Source organism: Zootoca vivipara, chromosome 6 (assembly GCF_963506605.1).
Source record: "Zootoca vivipara chromosome 6, rZooViv1.1, whole genome shotgun sequence".
NCBI classification, from domain to species: Eukaryota; Metazoa; Chordata; class Lepidosauria; order Squamata; family Lacertidae; genus Zootoca; species Zootoca vivipara.
Genome location: NC_083281.1, coordinates 79911316 through 79929152, shown reverse-complemented (window position 1 = coordinate 79929152; position 17837 = coordinate 79911316). Strand labels below are relative to the sequence as shown.

Here is a 17837-nt window from a genome sequence, read left to right as displayed (position 1 = left end):
TAGCACACATTTATTGTAATAACTGGTTGTGGAACATGCATCTGCATGCAGAGGCCACATACTGGGCAGTGCAAGCTCCTACAGTATAATTATTGTCATTTATAGCACCACCCGCGGTGTGCAATTATCACCCTGGAACAGACCTCATTGGCTCAGAGGCCAGGATGGAATGTTCTGCCAGCTGATCAGACTGAGAGGATAAACAGCTATTAGCTGCCCTTCACAGTGATTGACATATGTTTGCAAAAGGCCTGGAAAAACTTCAGTCAAGCGAACTTCTAAGGAGGAAACACACAGTGTGATTACGAAGATGGTTGGTGGGTGGATGGGTGTGGCTCTGGGGCTCAAAACCCCCACAAACTTCCATCATTTCAGGCTACAACATTGCTTCCTGAACAACTGGAGGGTGTGTGAGTTCAAAATTGAGACAGTCCTGGCACCAAGGGGAAATAATAAGTTTTTGCCGCTTTGGCCCCTGCTGAAGCATAAGGAAGAAAGTATACCAGACCTCCTTTCTTTTTAAAAAAATAATGTTTAAATCAGCTGAATACACAATGAAAGCTACTTAAAAACATATTTGTATTCAGAGGACTTTATTCCAAACAACAGTGCAGCCTTGACTCAAATTAAAATCATCAGTGGGTTCCTTGAAATATGGCAGGTTTGGTTGCTAACCATCCATCTGTGGAGTCTCATTCTCCACCTTATTTGCCAAATTTAACGCTCCACCTACATCACTCTCTCTTGTTTCAGAAGATAAGTTGGGATCACCATTCCTAGAAAACCATAAGGGATCACTTAAAAGAAAAATCAGAGCAGTGGTTTTGTGGAAGGAGGAGTTTGACCCCCTTCCCCATCCTGTTTTCCAGATCTATATAGCTCTGAAACTGCAATTAGCCTTGCTGGTGTTTGGTTAGAGCTGTTTATGAAAAGATACGAAGGATCCCCAATTTAAGCAACTTTAAGGGAACTGGATTGTGCCATTTCAGATCGCAGACTTTTCCTCATCTTTTTTTTTTAATCTGTTATCTTTTGCCTCAGTTCTGGATGCTCTGGGATATTCATGAGGGGGATGTTTCACCATCTTTCTTCAGAAAGGGCAGTTTGGAGCCTCAGCTCAGTGGCAGTTCATTTGGTCACGATCCTGCCCATGAAGTAGACACTGTACACCTCCTTGATGTCTCCCTTCACATTCAATATGGCTGATCCAGTCACAGGCTGGTTGGGCTGCAGAGACAAGATGGAGGAAAGTGCTAGCCAGAAATTGCAGGCAGCCCAGTGGACAGAAATGCTAGCCCTGCCTCCCTATTGACCTCTTTATGTTTTCTGAACTACAGCTCCCATCATCCCTGACCACTGGCCATGCTGCCTGGGGCCGACAGACTGTCTGGAGGGCCTCAGGTGCTCCAGTACTGTTATAAAGGGTGCATAAATGTCACTCACCCCCCTTCCCACAACCAAATAGATTCATGTAGAGCAGGAATATTGGCACAATAGGATCAGGAGGGAAGGAGTTAAATTCTTCCCATACCACCTGCTGCAGTCTGGAGAATTATCAGCTCCCACATCAGATGCTACTTGCATTAAAAATAAAAATAAAAATTGCACGTTATATACAAAGCTGCTTGTCATGTTCAGTATCTACTATAAAATGTCTCTCATGCTTCACATGGACATATGAAGATGCATTTTACAGAGTCTGACCATTGGCCCATCTAGGCCAGACATCTAACTGGGAGTGGCTATGAAGGATGTCAGGCAGAGATGTTTCAAGCCTGACTATGCAAGATTCTTTTAACTGCAGATGTCACATACTGAACATGGAATATTCTGTCAGCTATGCTGGTGTTTTACCTAAGCCTCCTTTGCTTAACAGGGAAACTGACCTTATAAAAAACTTCCTATTCTACTGCTTGGGGAAGTATAATACAATAGCAATAAATGGCACATTTTAAAACTTGCAACATACATTTGATCCAGCAGGGGGCACCCAAGAAACATTGATGGGTTTGGTTTGTCCACGCTCAACGCTGCCTTTCACAGGATCGACAGTGAATCCTTTTAGCTGAAGAAGTTGCATATTTTCCCAGTTGAATTCCACATTCTGCAGAAACGAAAGGTTCACAACATGCTGTCAGACACTATGACTGATGAAACCTCATGGCGCAAAGCATGCCGCGGTGAAGAAGTGAACATGCCCTAAGATCTGCTCCCCATTTGTAGAACCGATTCAAACTGGGATTCTTTTTTTAAAAAAAGGGAGGCAAGAGACCATCTCAGTTTTTCCGAGTATCCCATAATAAGGTTAATCCATAGCACTGATTTGTGCTGGTGTAAAAAAAAGAAAAAGAACACCAGCAATTTCTGCTCCCATTTCTGTTTGTGCATGAATTCTCTGACATCCCTAGACACAAAGATGTGCAGAGCTGGACTCTACATGCTGGTTTGCCAGGGTCTGGAAGAGAACGATGGGGTCTCTGCCACTGCATCTGACATCAGACCTGACCTATACCTCTATTTCCCTTTTTCTTCTTCACAATTCTCCTGCACGGAAACTGTGGTGGGAGTTTCCTCCAGGTGACACATCCCAGGTTATTGTCGCTCCCTTTCTCAATGTGCCTCTTTCACATATGCTAGCAAAATGGTTCATGAGAAGGAAGGCCAAAAATTGCAGAGAGACTTGAAAGGGTAGAAAATGACCGAGGGAGATGATTGGCTTTTCCCTACAACTTGGGTCTCATCCCTTCCAAACAGTGTTAACACACTCCTTGGTATATGGCCAATGTTTCCCAGAAAACCACTGTGCTGTGTCCTCTAAGGATGAGGGTGTTGGGAGCCACTGGCATATGCCTGGTCCCTACGGCTTCTGCACCTTCTTTGATGCAAACTGAGTGCTTCGTATCGCGCCAACTTTCAGCTCCCGTGTGGCTGGGATAACAAAAGTCTCTGATTGGAAACATTCCAGGTTCAGAAGAATTGAGTTTGTAGACTTGCCGCTTTCTGCAGGAGAAACAAATCCAGTTGTAATTGTTGGTGGGGCAAGAAGAAGTTGGTAAAATCACACACACACACACACACACACTCCCAAACAATATTAACTGGGATTGTACAGGGACCATAACTACTGTCACTGGTAGGGATAGACAAATTTGCCAATTTCAGTTTGTTTGTTTGTTTGTTTCATAAAATTTATACACTGCTTGGTTTAATAAAAAAAAAATCTCAAAGCGGTTTACCAAAAAAAGACAATGAAATTATCAGTAAAAACAACTCTATAAAAACATAAAAATCAGCAATAAACAAAAACAGATTAAAACATACATCAGCATTCTACATGGTGCGATAAGTTAATCTAAACATGTTTCTAAAAATGAAACAGAGATTCACCCATCAATAGGGACGGGTTTAAGGTGGGCTACCTGCTTTGGTTGCTTCTTCAGCCATAGACGTAGTTACGGCCAGAGACTCAATGGGCACATCCAGTGGGTCACCTCCTTCCACAAACATTATGTGGTTCCGTGCTGCCCCTTTCAGCTGGATCACACGGATGGTTTCCTAAAAAGAAGATTATTGCAGCCTAATGTTTATTCCACTTTACTGCAACTGCCCTCAGTAGTTTCGGCAGCAACACTCTTTGCAAACAGCTTTGAGGGTTTTTTCCTTTAAACAATTAAGTGGTCTGGAAATTAAGTGGTTGCTTTTGGGCAACCATTCAAAGCTCTCCACCAAAGTTCAGAAACTTTGCAGAAATCCATATGAAGTTTGGGCTTTGCTGGGGTTTTTTACTGGCTTTGCAAAGGGAAGGGCTGCTCCTGTTGCTTTTCCAGGGTATTTGAGAGTGCTTTGCCCTTTGGCCTAGTAAACACTAGATGGCACTCCTCATTCATCGCCAATGTTCCTTCATTCACTGGTTCATCTTAAAGTAGGGAAGACACTTTCACAACTCAGTCCTTGAGGCCAGTCACTTCTGTTTGGATTGTGCCACACATAGTGTACCAAGAACCAAATTTACAAGGCCTTAGGAACATAGGAAGCTGTTTTACACAACATCAGACAATTTGTACATCTAGCCCATCCAACACCAATTGGAGGTGAGTCTCCAGGCTTTCAAGGAGGAGTCTTCCCTGGCACTTGCTACCTGGAAATTCTGGGGGTTGAACCTGGAATCCTCTACATGCAAAACAGATGCCACACCAATCAGCCCTTTCTTTAAGGTACAGGAACAAAGGAAGCCGCCTTATACAGCTAGACCATATTGGGTCCATCTAGCTCAGTGATGCTGATACTGGCTGGCAGCAGCTCTCCAGGGTTTCAGACTGCAGACACTCCTAGCCCTACCTGGAGATGCTGGGCATTACAGGACACTAGCAGGACCTGAGCAGAACAGCACTCTCCCCTCCTGCAGTTTCCAGCAACTGATGTTCAGAGCCCTACCTGAGCCAATCTCACCTTGCCAAAGATTAAAATGTGGATGCAATCGGAATAATACAGGCTCTCATGATCAGGGCTGAAGGTGATGGTGAACTCCTGAGTCTTCTTGAAAGTGATGGTGCCTTCCACGGGAGAGACGCTGAACACACTCAAGCCATTGTAATTTTGCGTGCCTGGGAAAGGATGGAAACACAAATTGGTAGGAGAAAAGCAGCTGGAGAGCCACATCTCCTTTGCCAATATTTTCAGCACTCTGTTCTACAGGAGAGCTAAAAAACCCAGCAACAAAGTTGGAAAAATCTGGATGATTAAACGTATTAAGCTGGAACCTGCTGTCAAGCTTGTAAAAAGGTATAACAGAGAAACACACAACACACATACACACAGCTTAGTGAACTAAAGTACCGCAGATTAGAACAATTCAAAGCAAATATTGAACACAAGGCTTGTCACCTGGCTAAGGAAGCCCTATCTGTTTTTAGTTTATTTTTTATTAAGTAAAGCTGCATAACTATACATGTGAGAAAAGATTACTTTAAATCACAACAGTCACAGCATTCTTCATCTTAGAAGAGAGATCCTCATTCTTTCCTATGCAGGTAGGAATGCCTCTGAAGATGGTGCTTGCAAATAGTTGTATTAAAAGTAACCATCTAAAAATCTGCTGCTTAGTTGATCAGGGCCATTTAAACACTGTAGCCTACATTTTGTTAACTCCGACTCCATAGGCTTTTCCCTCTCCTTCATCTGCCATCCAGCAGCAGCTATTCCATTTGTCTGCTGCAGAGAAGAGAAGCAGAGCCAGCCCTTTTTCCTTTCATGCTGCACCTTCCAGATTGTAAATTTGAGGGCAGGAACTGCTGCAAACTGCTACAGTTTGGCTTTTGCTAAAACTTAAGCTGTACATCTCACTATCTGCTCTGACCAAAATGAAAACAGTTATTTCTTAAATTAATTTCAGTGGAAGAGGAATGCCAAAAATGATGCAGAAAATAATGTAATTATTTATGTTACGTTCATGGACTAAAAAAGGATGGCCTGTGATTGTGTGATTTCTGTTCCTGACCTCGGACAAATGTGCGGATTGTGGCACTCCTGGTTCCGAAAGAATTCTCCAAAATCTCTACTTACACCGTGTGGCTGGAATTAAAAACAGCAACTGCGCCTACTCTTAGAATTACTTTCATAGAATATATACAGACCCTGATCAACACAGGGTTGCTTTCAGTAAGTCCACAATTATCTCCACCACTTCCATTAATTAATATTCAAAAGCATTAAGAGCAATTATTTACCAACGACATCTGCTTGCCCTGGAGATGCAAGGAAAGGGGGAATCTTTGGCTGTTCTCTCTCTCTGCTTGGTGAGAGCGAGTCAAGAAGAATATTGTATTTCAGGGTCAGATTCGAAGTGTTCTCTATCTGCAAGAGACCAATTAACCAACGGCAGAGTCAAAAGCTGTATTCCTGCAAACTGACTTCAACCTTTTTCTGTGGTTGTCTTTCTGCTATATTGATGCATGGGCACATTTATATGAACAAGAAATCTCGATTAATAATAATAGCAAACAGCTGCGGCAGCCTTAATGTTTATATACCACCTTCAAGTACTCTAAATGCTTTGCGTGTGTGATCTAGTTGTAATACTTACTCTGTACAGACGTGATGGAGAACCTGTGACTTTCTGAGTGTTGCTAGACTCCAGCTCCCATCAGCCCCAGGCAGCTTGGGCCAAGGATGATGGGAGCTGTGGTCCAGCAACATCTGGAGGTCCACTAGTTCCCCACCCTTCCTGTGAGGTAAGTAAGTATTATTATCCCACATGCTGCAGATGAGGGGACAGAGGCTGTGGTTCGCCTAAGGCCAGCTATTGAGTTGTGAAGCAGAGATGGGATTCAAACTGGGGGTTTCTTGATTCATAGCCCAGTGTCTTACCCACTAATTCAAGACATTGTTTGCTTGGTCCCTGTAAAAAAACGATCATATAAATACACTCGTTCTGGTCATCACTTTGGATTTGGAGCATACTTTCTCCTGGCTTTTACAGTATTGAAAAGGCAGGTGTCTATTTCAGGCTTCCTCAACCTCGGCCCTCCAGATGTTTTTGGCCTACAACTCCCATGTTCCCTAGCTAGCAGGACCAGTGGTCAGGGATGATGGGAATTGTAGTCTCAAAACATATGGAGGGCTGAGGTTGAGGAAGCTCCATTCCAGAGCTGGCCCTACCATTAGGCAAAGTAAGATGGCCACCTCAAGCAGCCAAGAAGCATTGTTGAAGAACAGGGCTGTGTGTTTCACATGGCATGCCCTGTACTCCTTAAACTAGCCTGTGGCTCTCTGAAGGATGGTGTCCCGTCACCAGCACAGAAATAAGATTCAATGGCTAATCTGGTCAGCTTCTGCATGTGGAATTGAGATGGGAGACGGGGGAGATCAATCTCGTTCTTCATTTCAGGCAACAACACATCTTAGGCTGGCCCAATGTCAAAATTAATGCTCTTTGTTCACATTCAGAGATGTGGGGAGACAGCATTTTTCATCTTGCCTCGTGCTCATTGCAACTGGTGCCGTTTCCATTCTACTACAGTTTGGCTTCTGCTAAAACCTATGTCATTTTTCTCACTAATCCACTATGGCTGAAACTAGTGTTAGGGAGGTGTTTAATGTTTAGTAGATTATTGTATTTTATTTTTCTGTTGGAAGCCACCCACAGTGGCTGGGGAAACCCAGCCAGATGGGCGGGATATAAATAAATAAATAAATAATAATTTGATTATATAATCAATTTCCATGCATTTCATTAGAAGGGAAGCATCAAAAACAATGCAAAATACAACATAATGTTTGTGGACTAAAAAAAAAAACAATAATAGTGAATACAGTGGTACCTCGGAAGTCGAACAGAATCCATTTCAGAAGTCCATTTAACCTCCAAAATATTCAGAAACCAAGGCGCAGCTTCCAATTGGCTGCAAGAAGTTCCTGCAGCCAATCGGAAACCGCAGAAGCCACGTCAGATGTTCGGGTTCCAACGAATGTTCGCAAAGCAGAACACTCACTTCCGGGTTTGCGACATTTGGGATCCAAGGTACAACTGTACTGCTTTTATTCACGTGTGTAATTTCTGTTCCTGACCTCAGACGGACCATCTCATTCCATTTCTGATGGAATCCTTCAACATCGCTATTCACAGTGCGGTTGTCATTTACCTTGAAAGTGGCAGTGGCTGTTTCCTTAGCAAGAACATATCCCATGTTGAATACGTCTCCTTCCACTGAGCAAGAAATTGTAGGGATGACACCCTGGCCTGTCAGGGTAAGGGTTAGAGTGAATCTCCCACTACGGATCTCCAGCATCTCAAAGTACTGTGAGATAAAACATTATTGGTCAGTAAGGATAGGATTGTTTCAGGTGGCATGAGCCTCCTAAGGGGTTCAATAAAGGCTGAGTGTCACCTTCCTGATATTTAGGGGCTACTGATAGTAAAGTGTCCATTACGGATGGCTAGACCTATTTGTCTCAAAGGGCAAATAGTCCCAGTGGGACTTAGTCAAGAGCATTGACACTTGATGACATTCCATCATTCTCAGGGCAAATTGTACAGAAGAAAACCACTAGGGACAGCCATGTTTCTTTTCTGTACACTTGGACTAATAAGCAAATGGGGCACTGACCCACCAACCTCAGTCTCCTCTCAGCTAGCCACCACTTCCCTACCTTCTTACAACCAGTCAGGAGGTGGCTCTGCCTGTTATTGGTTCTGGCTCCACTGGCTTTCATTTGAATGTGTGGTATACTTAAATGTACATACACATTTATATTTATATATGCATATTCATTCTTTGTTTTAATATGTCTGTTTGTTTGTACTTATAGTTAATTGAACTGAATTTTTTTTTGTATTACTGTCATCAGACAGGTGGAAGATGTGCCTGTGAGATTTCATCCCTCAGGTGCCAAAATGACCTAGCTGGCCTTGTAGCCTGACTTTGAGGGGAACTGTGTCTGCTGCCTGCACTGCCTCAGGCGGCAAAATGTTTTGGCCCTTCCCTGTGCACTTAACATGTCTGCCCAGCGTTAACAAGCCAGGCATACATGATCTGAGACTCTGCTGGCATGCTAACACAGCATGTATTGTGGGACAGCACATGTGACAGGTATATTTAAGCATGGTGGGGGCATGCAGAACTCATGCACGATTAACCACCTGTCATGAAGTCTGCATCACTGCATCACATATAAACAGGGCCCTAAGATAAAATGGGTGCGGAGGAGAGTATGCCAGGGCTGCAGAACCTTTTTCAGCCAGAGGGCCACATTTCCTTGTGGAGAACTTTCCAGGGGCCACATTCCAGTGGTGGGCAAAGCCAGAGGTAAAAAGGGTGGGGGGAAGCAATGGATGTGCCTCTTACCTTTGTATATAGGCAACATTTCAACCATTGAAAAGTCAGATGTTCTACACCAGGCAGCCCCAAACTTTGGCCCTCCAGATGTTTTGGACTACAATTCCCATCTTCCCTGACCACTGGTCCTGTTAGCTAGGGATCATGGGAGTTGTAGGCCAAAACATCTGGAGGGCCAAAGTTTGGGGATGCCTGTTCTACACAAACACACATATCCCTACCTCCATCCTTTATCCAGGTAAGGAAGAGGCATTAGCATAGTTCAAAACCCACACATTTATCCAAGCTATCCTAGTTCAATGACACATCCTCAAAGAATTTCAGCAGGCCCAGGGAATGGTGTGGATGGGGTTGTGGCCTGTGGAGAGTTCTGAGGGTCAAATAATGAAGCCTGGAGGATAGCAGTTGATTCCTGGGCCTGAGCTTCTCCACCCTTCCAGTACGATCCCCTTGGAGGTAAGGTGGGACACCAATGAAATAAACTAAACTAATTCCTTGTTTAGAGACTCACTGGTGTGTTCTCCTCTGGGCAGAATGAGATGAGAAGATTGCGGGATTCGCCTTCCTCCAGTGTCCAGATAGGATTTAGCACAGTGAAGGACCCAAAGGGATTCAAGAAGGAATATCCCAGCTGAAAATGACAGCTCAAGGAAACACAAGTTTAGTGGTAACCAAAGCAACCACTCCACCCCCCAAAAAAGAAAAGAAACGGAGACAGCCATGGCAATCTGTTACCTAGGGACTATTACAAGAATTAGCAAGCATGCCGGAAGACTGAATTGATCTACTGTAGCCTGGTTGGGTTGCCATGTGTTGCCTAACGACATACAGGGGCACTTCCGGCTACATAAAAGACTCTGGGCACAGGCTTATGATGTACACTTGCATAAAATCTGCAGCTGCTAATCTAGATCTGCAGAAGCAAACACTGGTTTCTGAGCAACTTAAGATGGAGGTGTGATCAGGGTTTCACCAGCACTCTGCTTTGCAGTATGTTGAAAAACCTTGTAAGCAAAGGAAGAGGCCTTATTATTATCAGCTTATGGTAACATGGAGGTGGGTTTTTTCACTGATGGTACCAGTGGTATGGAATGCCTTCCTTGCGGAAATAAGAGAGGCCCCATTAATATTGGCATTCTGCTGGCTCTTGAATACATGCATACCTGTTTAGGGTTCAAGCATTTTCTTGAACTTTAACATCATGATCTAATAGTTTTAACTTTTTTAAAATTAAAATTAAATTAAATTTAAAAAAAATTAACAATTTTTTAAAAATTGTTATGCTTTTGTACTGGCTTGTTTCATTGCAGATATTAGCTATGGATGTATGCTTTCATGAAATTGTTTCACTGTGTATTTTAATTACGTACAGTATAGATTTTATAATTGATTTTACACATGTAAACTACTTAGAAGCCATTTTGGCATGTAAATGATGTATACATTAAAAATAATAAAATAAAATAAAATAATAAAAGTGGAAGGAGCAAGAGATCGACAGACTAGCATAAATGACATGGCTGCCCCTCCACCAGGCCATTCCCCAACACCTCAGATTACATGCCAAGAACAATATCAGATGGTGGACAGCTGATATGCAGGTTGTAGCAAAGTGCCTCATCTATTTCATTTATTTGCAGATTTATAAAACACCACGCAACAGAAATATACTGTACTTTTCCGTGTATAAATCTAGGTGTTTTTTTAAATAAAAATAATGTTAAAGGGGGGTAGTCTTATACACGGGGGAAATCTGCCCCCCTTTCTTAATTTTGAGTCCCCAGAATTAGGGGGCATGTTGTACACAAAACAATATGGTACAGTATATATAAAATATCATCTTACTTTATGTTCCCTACCTCAAGCAGGCTTACCCACTATTGCTGCTGGCAGTGACAAGCAATGTGATCTATAGCTGATGACTCCAAGATCCCTGCCATTTTCATTTACCCACAATACCCCAACACAAGGGCCTTGTTCAGGTAGTGGGCACAATACCCCACCTGCTCAGCTTCCAACCCACTCCATTGTTGAGTGCAGAAGGCCTGAAGGGGCCTCCTATATCCAGATGACAGGGAACACTGCCTTTTCAGGGTTCCAGATTGTGTGTTGGTTTCAAACAAATAGATAAGATAGCCCCTTTCAATCCTTGCCCACTCAGCACAGGAAAGTCAGTAACTGAGATGTGCTCTTATAAGATGCACCTACTATTCCATTGTCTTTTTGTATAATCTCCACTACAGATACAAACTGTTCTTGCTCCCCAGGAAACCCCTTGGAACAGTAGTTCTCCAAAGCGGTGGAGGAAACCTCTAGTGATTCTCAACTCTCTTACCAAACCATGATTTTCAGGATCCTCTGGTTGCAATCATGCCAATTCAGTGGGTACCCAACTTAAATTAGTAGTGCAGGTATCTCCATAATATAATATTCTAACCTGTGACTTTGAAAATGGAAGTATATGTGGGTATCCTATTGTTTTTATTTTGGAATATTTCATCCCAAAAAGCAGGAGGTGAGTCCAGTTGATGTCTTCTACTGAGCAGCCACAGATTTTGGGCAACAGAGTGGGGATGATTCAGATCAAAGGATACAACCAGGTGTTCTTGGGAGATGTTACGTAGCTTCACTTCTTTCTTAACTGTGTGACCTAGTAAACAAGAGAACCTCACATTTACAAAGGTGAGCCACCCAGAAAGCATCTTTATTGGATGGCCATACAAATAAGAACAATAAAAAAAACAAGCCAGGAAATCAAGCCAGCGGAAGTCTATTTTAAAAATCCACCCAGAAGCCATTCTCATTTTACTCCAGAAAACAAACAAAAAACAAAAAAACTCAAAGAATTCTTAAGATACTTTCAGATGTTTCAGTAGGGAAGACAACGAGGTCCAGCTGTTCCATGTGTAGAACGGGGACACTTTTCACAAGTGCCACACAATGTTTATTTGGTACTTGCAAGGAACTGATCCCTTAGTGTGGCAGCACCTACTCTTTGGAACTCCCTGTCCATTGATGTTGGTCAGGGGCCTTGACTGTTTAGTTTTCAGCACCTGCTAAAACTTTTTTTGTTTATACAAGCCTACCAACACATGCAATTTTTAGCATGTAATGTTCATGACATGCATTTGTTGCAAAACTGCTTTTATTTATATTTTGATCGATGTTTATGTCAATTGAGGTTTTTTTAACATATGATTTTATTGGCACCTAAAGAAAATGTTTATTAATTTTGGATATAAGAACAAACATACAATCAGTTACAATTTCCCCCTGCTCCCTCCCCATAACAACCCCAACTACGTATTAGCATTTTTAATTATTATTTGCATTTTTTATGGGAAAGGCTTAGAGCAGGCATGTCAAACCTGCGGCCCTCCAGATGTTTTGGCCTACAACTCCCATGATCCCTAGCTAGCAGGACCAGTGGTTGGGGAGGATGGGAATTGTAGTCCAAAACATCTGGAGGGCCGCAGGTTTGACATGCCTGGCTTAGAGGCTTGTTAAATAAATACAGTGTGGCTGCCAATGCCCTTTTAGGGATAGTATATGGTTTGAGCCATGTCAAGAATCAGACTGTGTGTGTTCTAAAGTTACCTAGTGAGTTTGCAGTAAAAGCAAAGACTCAGACAAGGGAGTCCTTCCTGATTCAACAATACAGCCCCATCTGTGCTATACATTTATAGCACTGTCATGTCACTTTAAACATTCCTAACTCCCTACAAGGCTCAAGACAGATCTGGCTAATGGGTGGATTTTATGTTTTAAAAAGTGGGGGAGCAGCTTGTGTAGAGATTAAACCAACTCAGCTCTTTGCTGAGCATTTGATCTGGTTTGTTTAAGGAGCAGTTATATGAAAATGAGTGCTCGTCTGATATTCATCCTGATTTGCTTTGCAGGGTACTTACACATTGGCCCACTAATCATTTGTTCACTCCACAATTCTCAATGTATTTCCCTGTCACTTTCCAAACCACTTTTTTTTTTTAAAGTGGAATTGTTGTGCCAGGTCCTTTAATTCACTTTAACTGCACAAACCTAAAGTTCCAGTTAAGTGTTCCAATCCCTCCTGCAAAATGTTTACAGCCTGGAGGTCACCCCATGTGTTTCCCAAGGGTCATCTAGTCCAACCCCCTGCAATGCAGAAATCAGAGCTAAAGATTCTTTGACAGATGCCCATGCAACCTCCCTTTAAAAACCTCCAGTGAAAGAGAGTTCAGCATCTTCCAAGGTCTGCCACATCCTTCTACACTCCATCTTAAGACTCATGACATATTTTTGCTGCTTTAACACTGTTCTAGCAATAGGGTGTGAGGAGGCTTGATTCCATACCTACGGCAACATCCCCAAAGTTGAAGACTGTTCTCCCATTATTCGAAGTCACCATGACAGCAGGTGCTACGGCAGGACAATGCAGCTCTAGGTACAAGGTATAATAAGGGCTACAAACACACACAAAAATAAAGAAAAATTATGATTGCTCTCAGAATGTATAAGGTATCTGGTTGTTCCAATATATGGACTGCAAGTCACCCTAGTGTTTTATTCAAGGTCTCAAGTATGTGCAAACATGGCTTGAAAATAGGAAGTACAGTTTTCTTGAACTTGAAGGCTTCTGCACCAATATCTGATATTTGGGTGGGGCTAAAAATGATATTGCCCTAATATGGATTTTGAATCAGCAGTAGAATTAAGAGGCTAGAAGGTATGAAAGGGGAACTTTTTCCTTTGGGCTAATGGTAGTATAGAGTAAAGGGAGGGGATTTTTGTTGGGACAATAGTGGGAGGGGAGAAAGGGCTAAACCTCTCCCCCTCCTTCATGGCTAAGTAAGGTCCATTATGGATTGAGAATCATGACTACTTTGGTCCTCATTTAATCCTGACAACAACGAAAATATGGTGCCCAAATTTATGTGCTTTCCTATTATCTTTCTCTTTCTGCATTGTAATTCTTAGCCTGTGACCAAGGACTGAGATTCCTTTCTTAATCTTTGTATGGTGCTGAGGAAACTAGGAACTTTATAAATAAATTAATGAACAACAACCACACTCCTTGAAAAGTAGGAGAGACATACATTTTCCCTATGCTGCACAAGGGGGCAGAGGATGAGAGAGAATGGTTGGCCTAAGGGTGGGCTGGGGAACCTTTGGCCCTCCAGAGGCTTCTGGACCACAATTCCCACCATCCCTGAGCACTGGCTGTGCAGGCTGGGACTGATGGAAACTGGAGTACAATACCATCTGGAGGGCCAAAGCTTCTCCAGCCCTGGCCCAAAGCCATGAAGTTAGTTCATGAGAGAAGTAAGATTTGAACCAGAACTGCCTGGGTTTAATTTTAGTCATTTCCCCACTGTGCTACACTAACCAATTTATTATTTATTACTGTTTTATTAATTATTATTATTATTATTATTATTATTATTATTATTATTACATTTATATCTCGCCTATTCTCCAAGGAACAAAGGATGGTGGACACGGATTAGCCTCATCCCATTCTATCCTCACAAAAACGCTGTGAAGTAGGTAGGCTGAGAGACTGTGACTGGCCCAAGGTCACACCCAGAAAGCTTCATGGTCGAGTGGGTATTTGAACTCTGGCCTCTTGGGTCCTAGTCCAGCACTCTAATAACTACACCACAGCAGCACTTGTTCCAGCTGGCTTTGTGTAGTAGGCTTCTTAACTGGTTTACCTATCCACTCGACCCCTACTGCAAATAATCCATCAGTGCAGTGGTAAATTACAACAAATCAAAGTGTTTTTTCCCCCTTTTCCTTTTACATTTTCATATTTAATAGAACAAAATAGCTACTTTAAAAGTGACCTCTGATACACTGCCATGTGGCGGGGGAAGCAGTGTGCGCTCTCTCTCTCACACCCACACCCCAACTCCCATCTACATCTATGCTCAAGGCATTTAAAACTATATGACCATGGTACAAGTCTGACAAAAGTATGCTTGAGCAAGTTCTAGCCTTTAATTATCCTGTGACGCAAAGAAGTCTGTGTCTGTTGCAACAGGCACACAGACTACTTGCTAATTTTAGCAGCTACAGATGTAGCCAAAGCAACCACAACAACAACACCCCCGCCACATGAACTGTATGGGGGATTGCAGCTCCCAGATAACGCACCTGCTCGGCATGCAGGAGGCCTTGGCTTTAATCCCCAGCGTCTCCACAGTTGGAAGGGGAAGGAGAATTGACCTTGGAGAGCCACTTTTAGATAACAGACCAAGAATGGGAAGCCTGCAGCCCTCTATATGTTGTTGGACTCCAGCTCCCATCAGTCCTAGCCAGCATGGCCAATGGTGAGGGACGATGGGGGCTGTAGTCCAACAACATCACAGAGGGCCACAGGTTCCCTACCCCTGATTCGGATTGAGAGAATTCAGAGCCATCCTAACAAGATTGCAGCACCATTCAGCTCCATAAGAATGGTTATTTTGATCTGACTAAATGTATGTATCTTTCTCTCAACATCATCTCAGAGGCCCACAGGTTTCCCTTCCTTGGACAGAAGGCTCTTGGGAGCTGAGAACATCACCCAAAAAAGAAGGCTGCCTGCTGTGTCTCTGCAGGAGTAGTTGCACTGTCTTTTATTAAGGCTGATTACAATGCAGATGGGGATCCTGTGGCCCTCTGGATGTAGCTGGACCCTGCCTCCCAACAGCTCCAGCCAGCATGGCCAATCCTTTGGGATGATAGGAGTTGGAGTCCAACAAAAACTAGCCACCCAGAATGGCTAGGGCAACCCAGGCAGATAAGTGGGGTACTGTAAAAATAAATATTATTATTATTAGTAGTAGTAGTAGTAGTAATGGTAGTAGTCATAGGCTCTCCCTCTCAGTGGCAGACAATACTGGGCTAGCTGAATCAATGGCCTGGCAGGTGGCTCTGTATATATTTAGTTCCACATTCATCACTGTACTTGTAGCGTAGGTTTTCAGCTCCTTTCTTCTCATCTATATCTCCACATGCTATCAGGCAAGGGATTACATATTTTTCGAAGTGGTTGGCGAAGCTCCGGATCAGAGATAAATGAGCTGCGATATACTCTTCGGAACTAGAGAGGAGGAAAAGAGAACATTGATGGAAAAGCAAAACAAATAATCTCACGCATCCTTTTGGTAACAAGTCATGGCTGTGGATTTGATGAATTTATAGCAGAAGAGGAGTCATCCACAGCTAAATGGAGCTTCCATGTTCAACGGCAGTACAGTATGCCACTGAATACCAGTAGTGTGGAACAGGCAACTGGAACAGGAGAAGTCTAGTTTTTAGGTCCTGCTGGGAAGCACACAACTGGCCACTCTTGGAAATCTTTGATCTGATCTGAGATTTTATTATGCTCCCTACCAGGGATCACTAAGAGCAGGCATCCCCAAACTTTGGCCCTCCAATGTTTTGGACTCCAATTCCCATCTTCCCTGACCACTGGTCCTGTTAGCTAGGGATCATGGGAGTTGTAGGCCAAAACATCTGGAGGGCCACAGTTTGGGGATGCCTGACTAAGAGGGAAGAGCAAGGCGGGGGATGAGTCTGTGGCAGCTGCAGGCACAGTTATCTCAGACCAGAGCAGAGATGACTTTACTGGCAGGCATCACTAAGTAGAGCAAGAGGCAGACAGATCTGACCCATAGGCGGGGATTGAGGTTCTAGGTGGGGATGCAGAGAGTGTGGTAAACCTATAAGGGGGGTTTGGAGCAGGGGTCAAAGGGAGTAGGAATGGACATGTGTGGAGTACTTGCAAAAGGTTTCCCCTGACAAGTGTACCAATAAAAAAATTAAAAATCTGTGCCATGGTAGGTAACCCAAATTACACAATTAAAGGTTAATTCTGACACCCCCATAAATGATGCTCTGCCACTGAGTTACAGCCCTACCTGCTCAGAAGTGGGTAAAGAGAAGCCAGAATGACTGCTGGAGAGAGTTCCATCTAACAGCAAGGTTGCTGGCCACATCTTTTGTAAGGGAGACTGCTGGCTAATCCATTAGAAATCTATCCTAAATTGTAGATTATTGATTAGGTGCAGGAGCAGTGCATGAGCAGCCACTGTGGTGCTCTGCAAATGAATTGCACCTCTGCTTGCCTGTTTCCTGCTTGTTTGTTCTTAAGTCTTCAGTTATTCTGGGGTCCCAATGCCCTAGCAGAATCTACCATCCCTGAAGCCTATCCTGCCTACTCTCATGCTGGGTGGCTATGAGCCACCATTAAAAAAATAATTCCCACAATGCTGGAGTTTGACAAAGCATCACTCTGGGGTTTATGGGAAACAGCAGCTCTTGGCTACTCAATTTTACCATTAGATAAATCCATAATGGGGGGAAGGGTGCTAGTGTAGGAGGATGGCCCACTGAGGGCATTGTGCTAAAGATTTCCCAATGCCAGCCCAAATTAGCCGTCCACACCCTGGCATGCACCCCGACAGTCATGGAGAGGTGCACTTGGTCAGCCGTGGATGACAGAAATGGAAGATGCCTTTTCTCACGCACTCTGGAGAGATGTCCTCTGGGTTGGGCGGCTGAAATGGTCGGGTATGCTTTGAGATTTGACTGATGGAGAGTATGCTTGATGGCTTCTTTCCATCTTTTCGGGTAAGCAGGGCTTCCTCTTTCCTTCTCTGCCAGAGAGAGAGAGAGAGAGAGAGAGAGAGAGAGAGAGAGAGAGAGAGAGAGAGAGAGAGAGAGAGAAGCAGGGAAGCAAAACATTTTGACTAACTGCTGGAATGGGGGAGTCCGATGAAAGCGCCCCTTGCAGAGGTGCAGAGGAGTCACTATGCTTGCTTTCTGGCAGGTGGAACACTTCGTTACAGAGGGGATTGGCAAGGTGGGCAGGAAGGTCTGCATGGTGTAAATGCACTCACAGAGCCAATCCAGTGCTCCTGGTGATGCCTTTGCCCCACACTGACCTCCCCGTTGCCTCACCCCTCCTGGAAAGCAACAGCCATCTACATTCTGGGAAGTGACTGTAGTGGCTTCTCCCCACACAAGTTGCTTCTG

At 43.6% G+C, this 17837-nt stretch overlaps 1 protein-coding gene across 3 annotated transcripts in view; it reads right to left on the bottom strand.

Moving 5' to 3' along the window:
- Positions 1-380: 380 nt before the first annotated feature.
- The window catches only part of CFAP74 (cilia and flagella associated protein 74), an 80790-nt gene continuing 63333 nt past the window's right edge, over positions 381-17837 (bottom strand). For 2 of the 3 annotated variants that reach the window (XM_060276180.1, XM_035120977.2), the window contains exons 28-39: positions 17331-17458; positions 15766-15900; positions 13167-13276; positions 11429-11484; positions 9346-9465; positions 7641-7796; positions 5727-5853; positions 4450-4604; positions 3420-3555; positions 2873-3000; positions 1970-2104; positions 381-1227 (exon numbers count right to left, since the gene is read on the bottom strand). In XM_060276180.1, coding sequence (XP_060132163.1) covers positions 1129-1227; positions 1970-2104; positions 2873-3000; positions 3420-3555; positions 4450-4604; positions 5727-5853; positions 7641-7796; positions 9346-9465; positions 11429-11484; positions 13167-13276; positions 15766-15900; positions 17331-17458 — 1485 coding nt within the window. In that variant the 3' untranslated portion in view covers positions 381-1128. Of the gene's footprint in view, positions 1228-1969; positions 2105-2872; positions 3001-3419; positions 3556-4449; positions 4605-5726; positions 5854-7640; positions 7797-9345; positions 9466-11428; positions 11485-13166; positions 13277-15765; positions 15901-17330; positions 17459-17837 lie in introns of those variants that run through there. The other variant, XM_060276181.1, reaches the window with a different exon arrangement.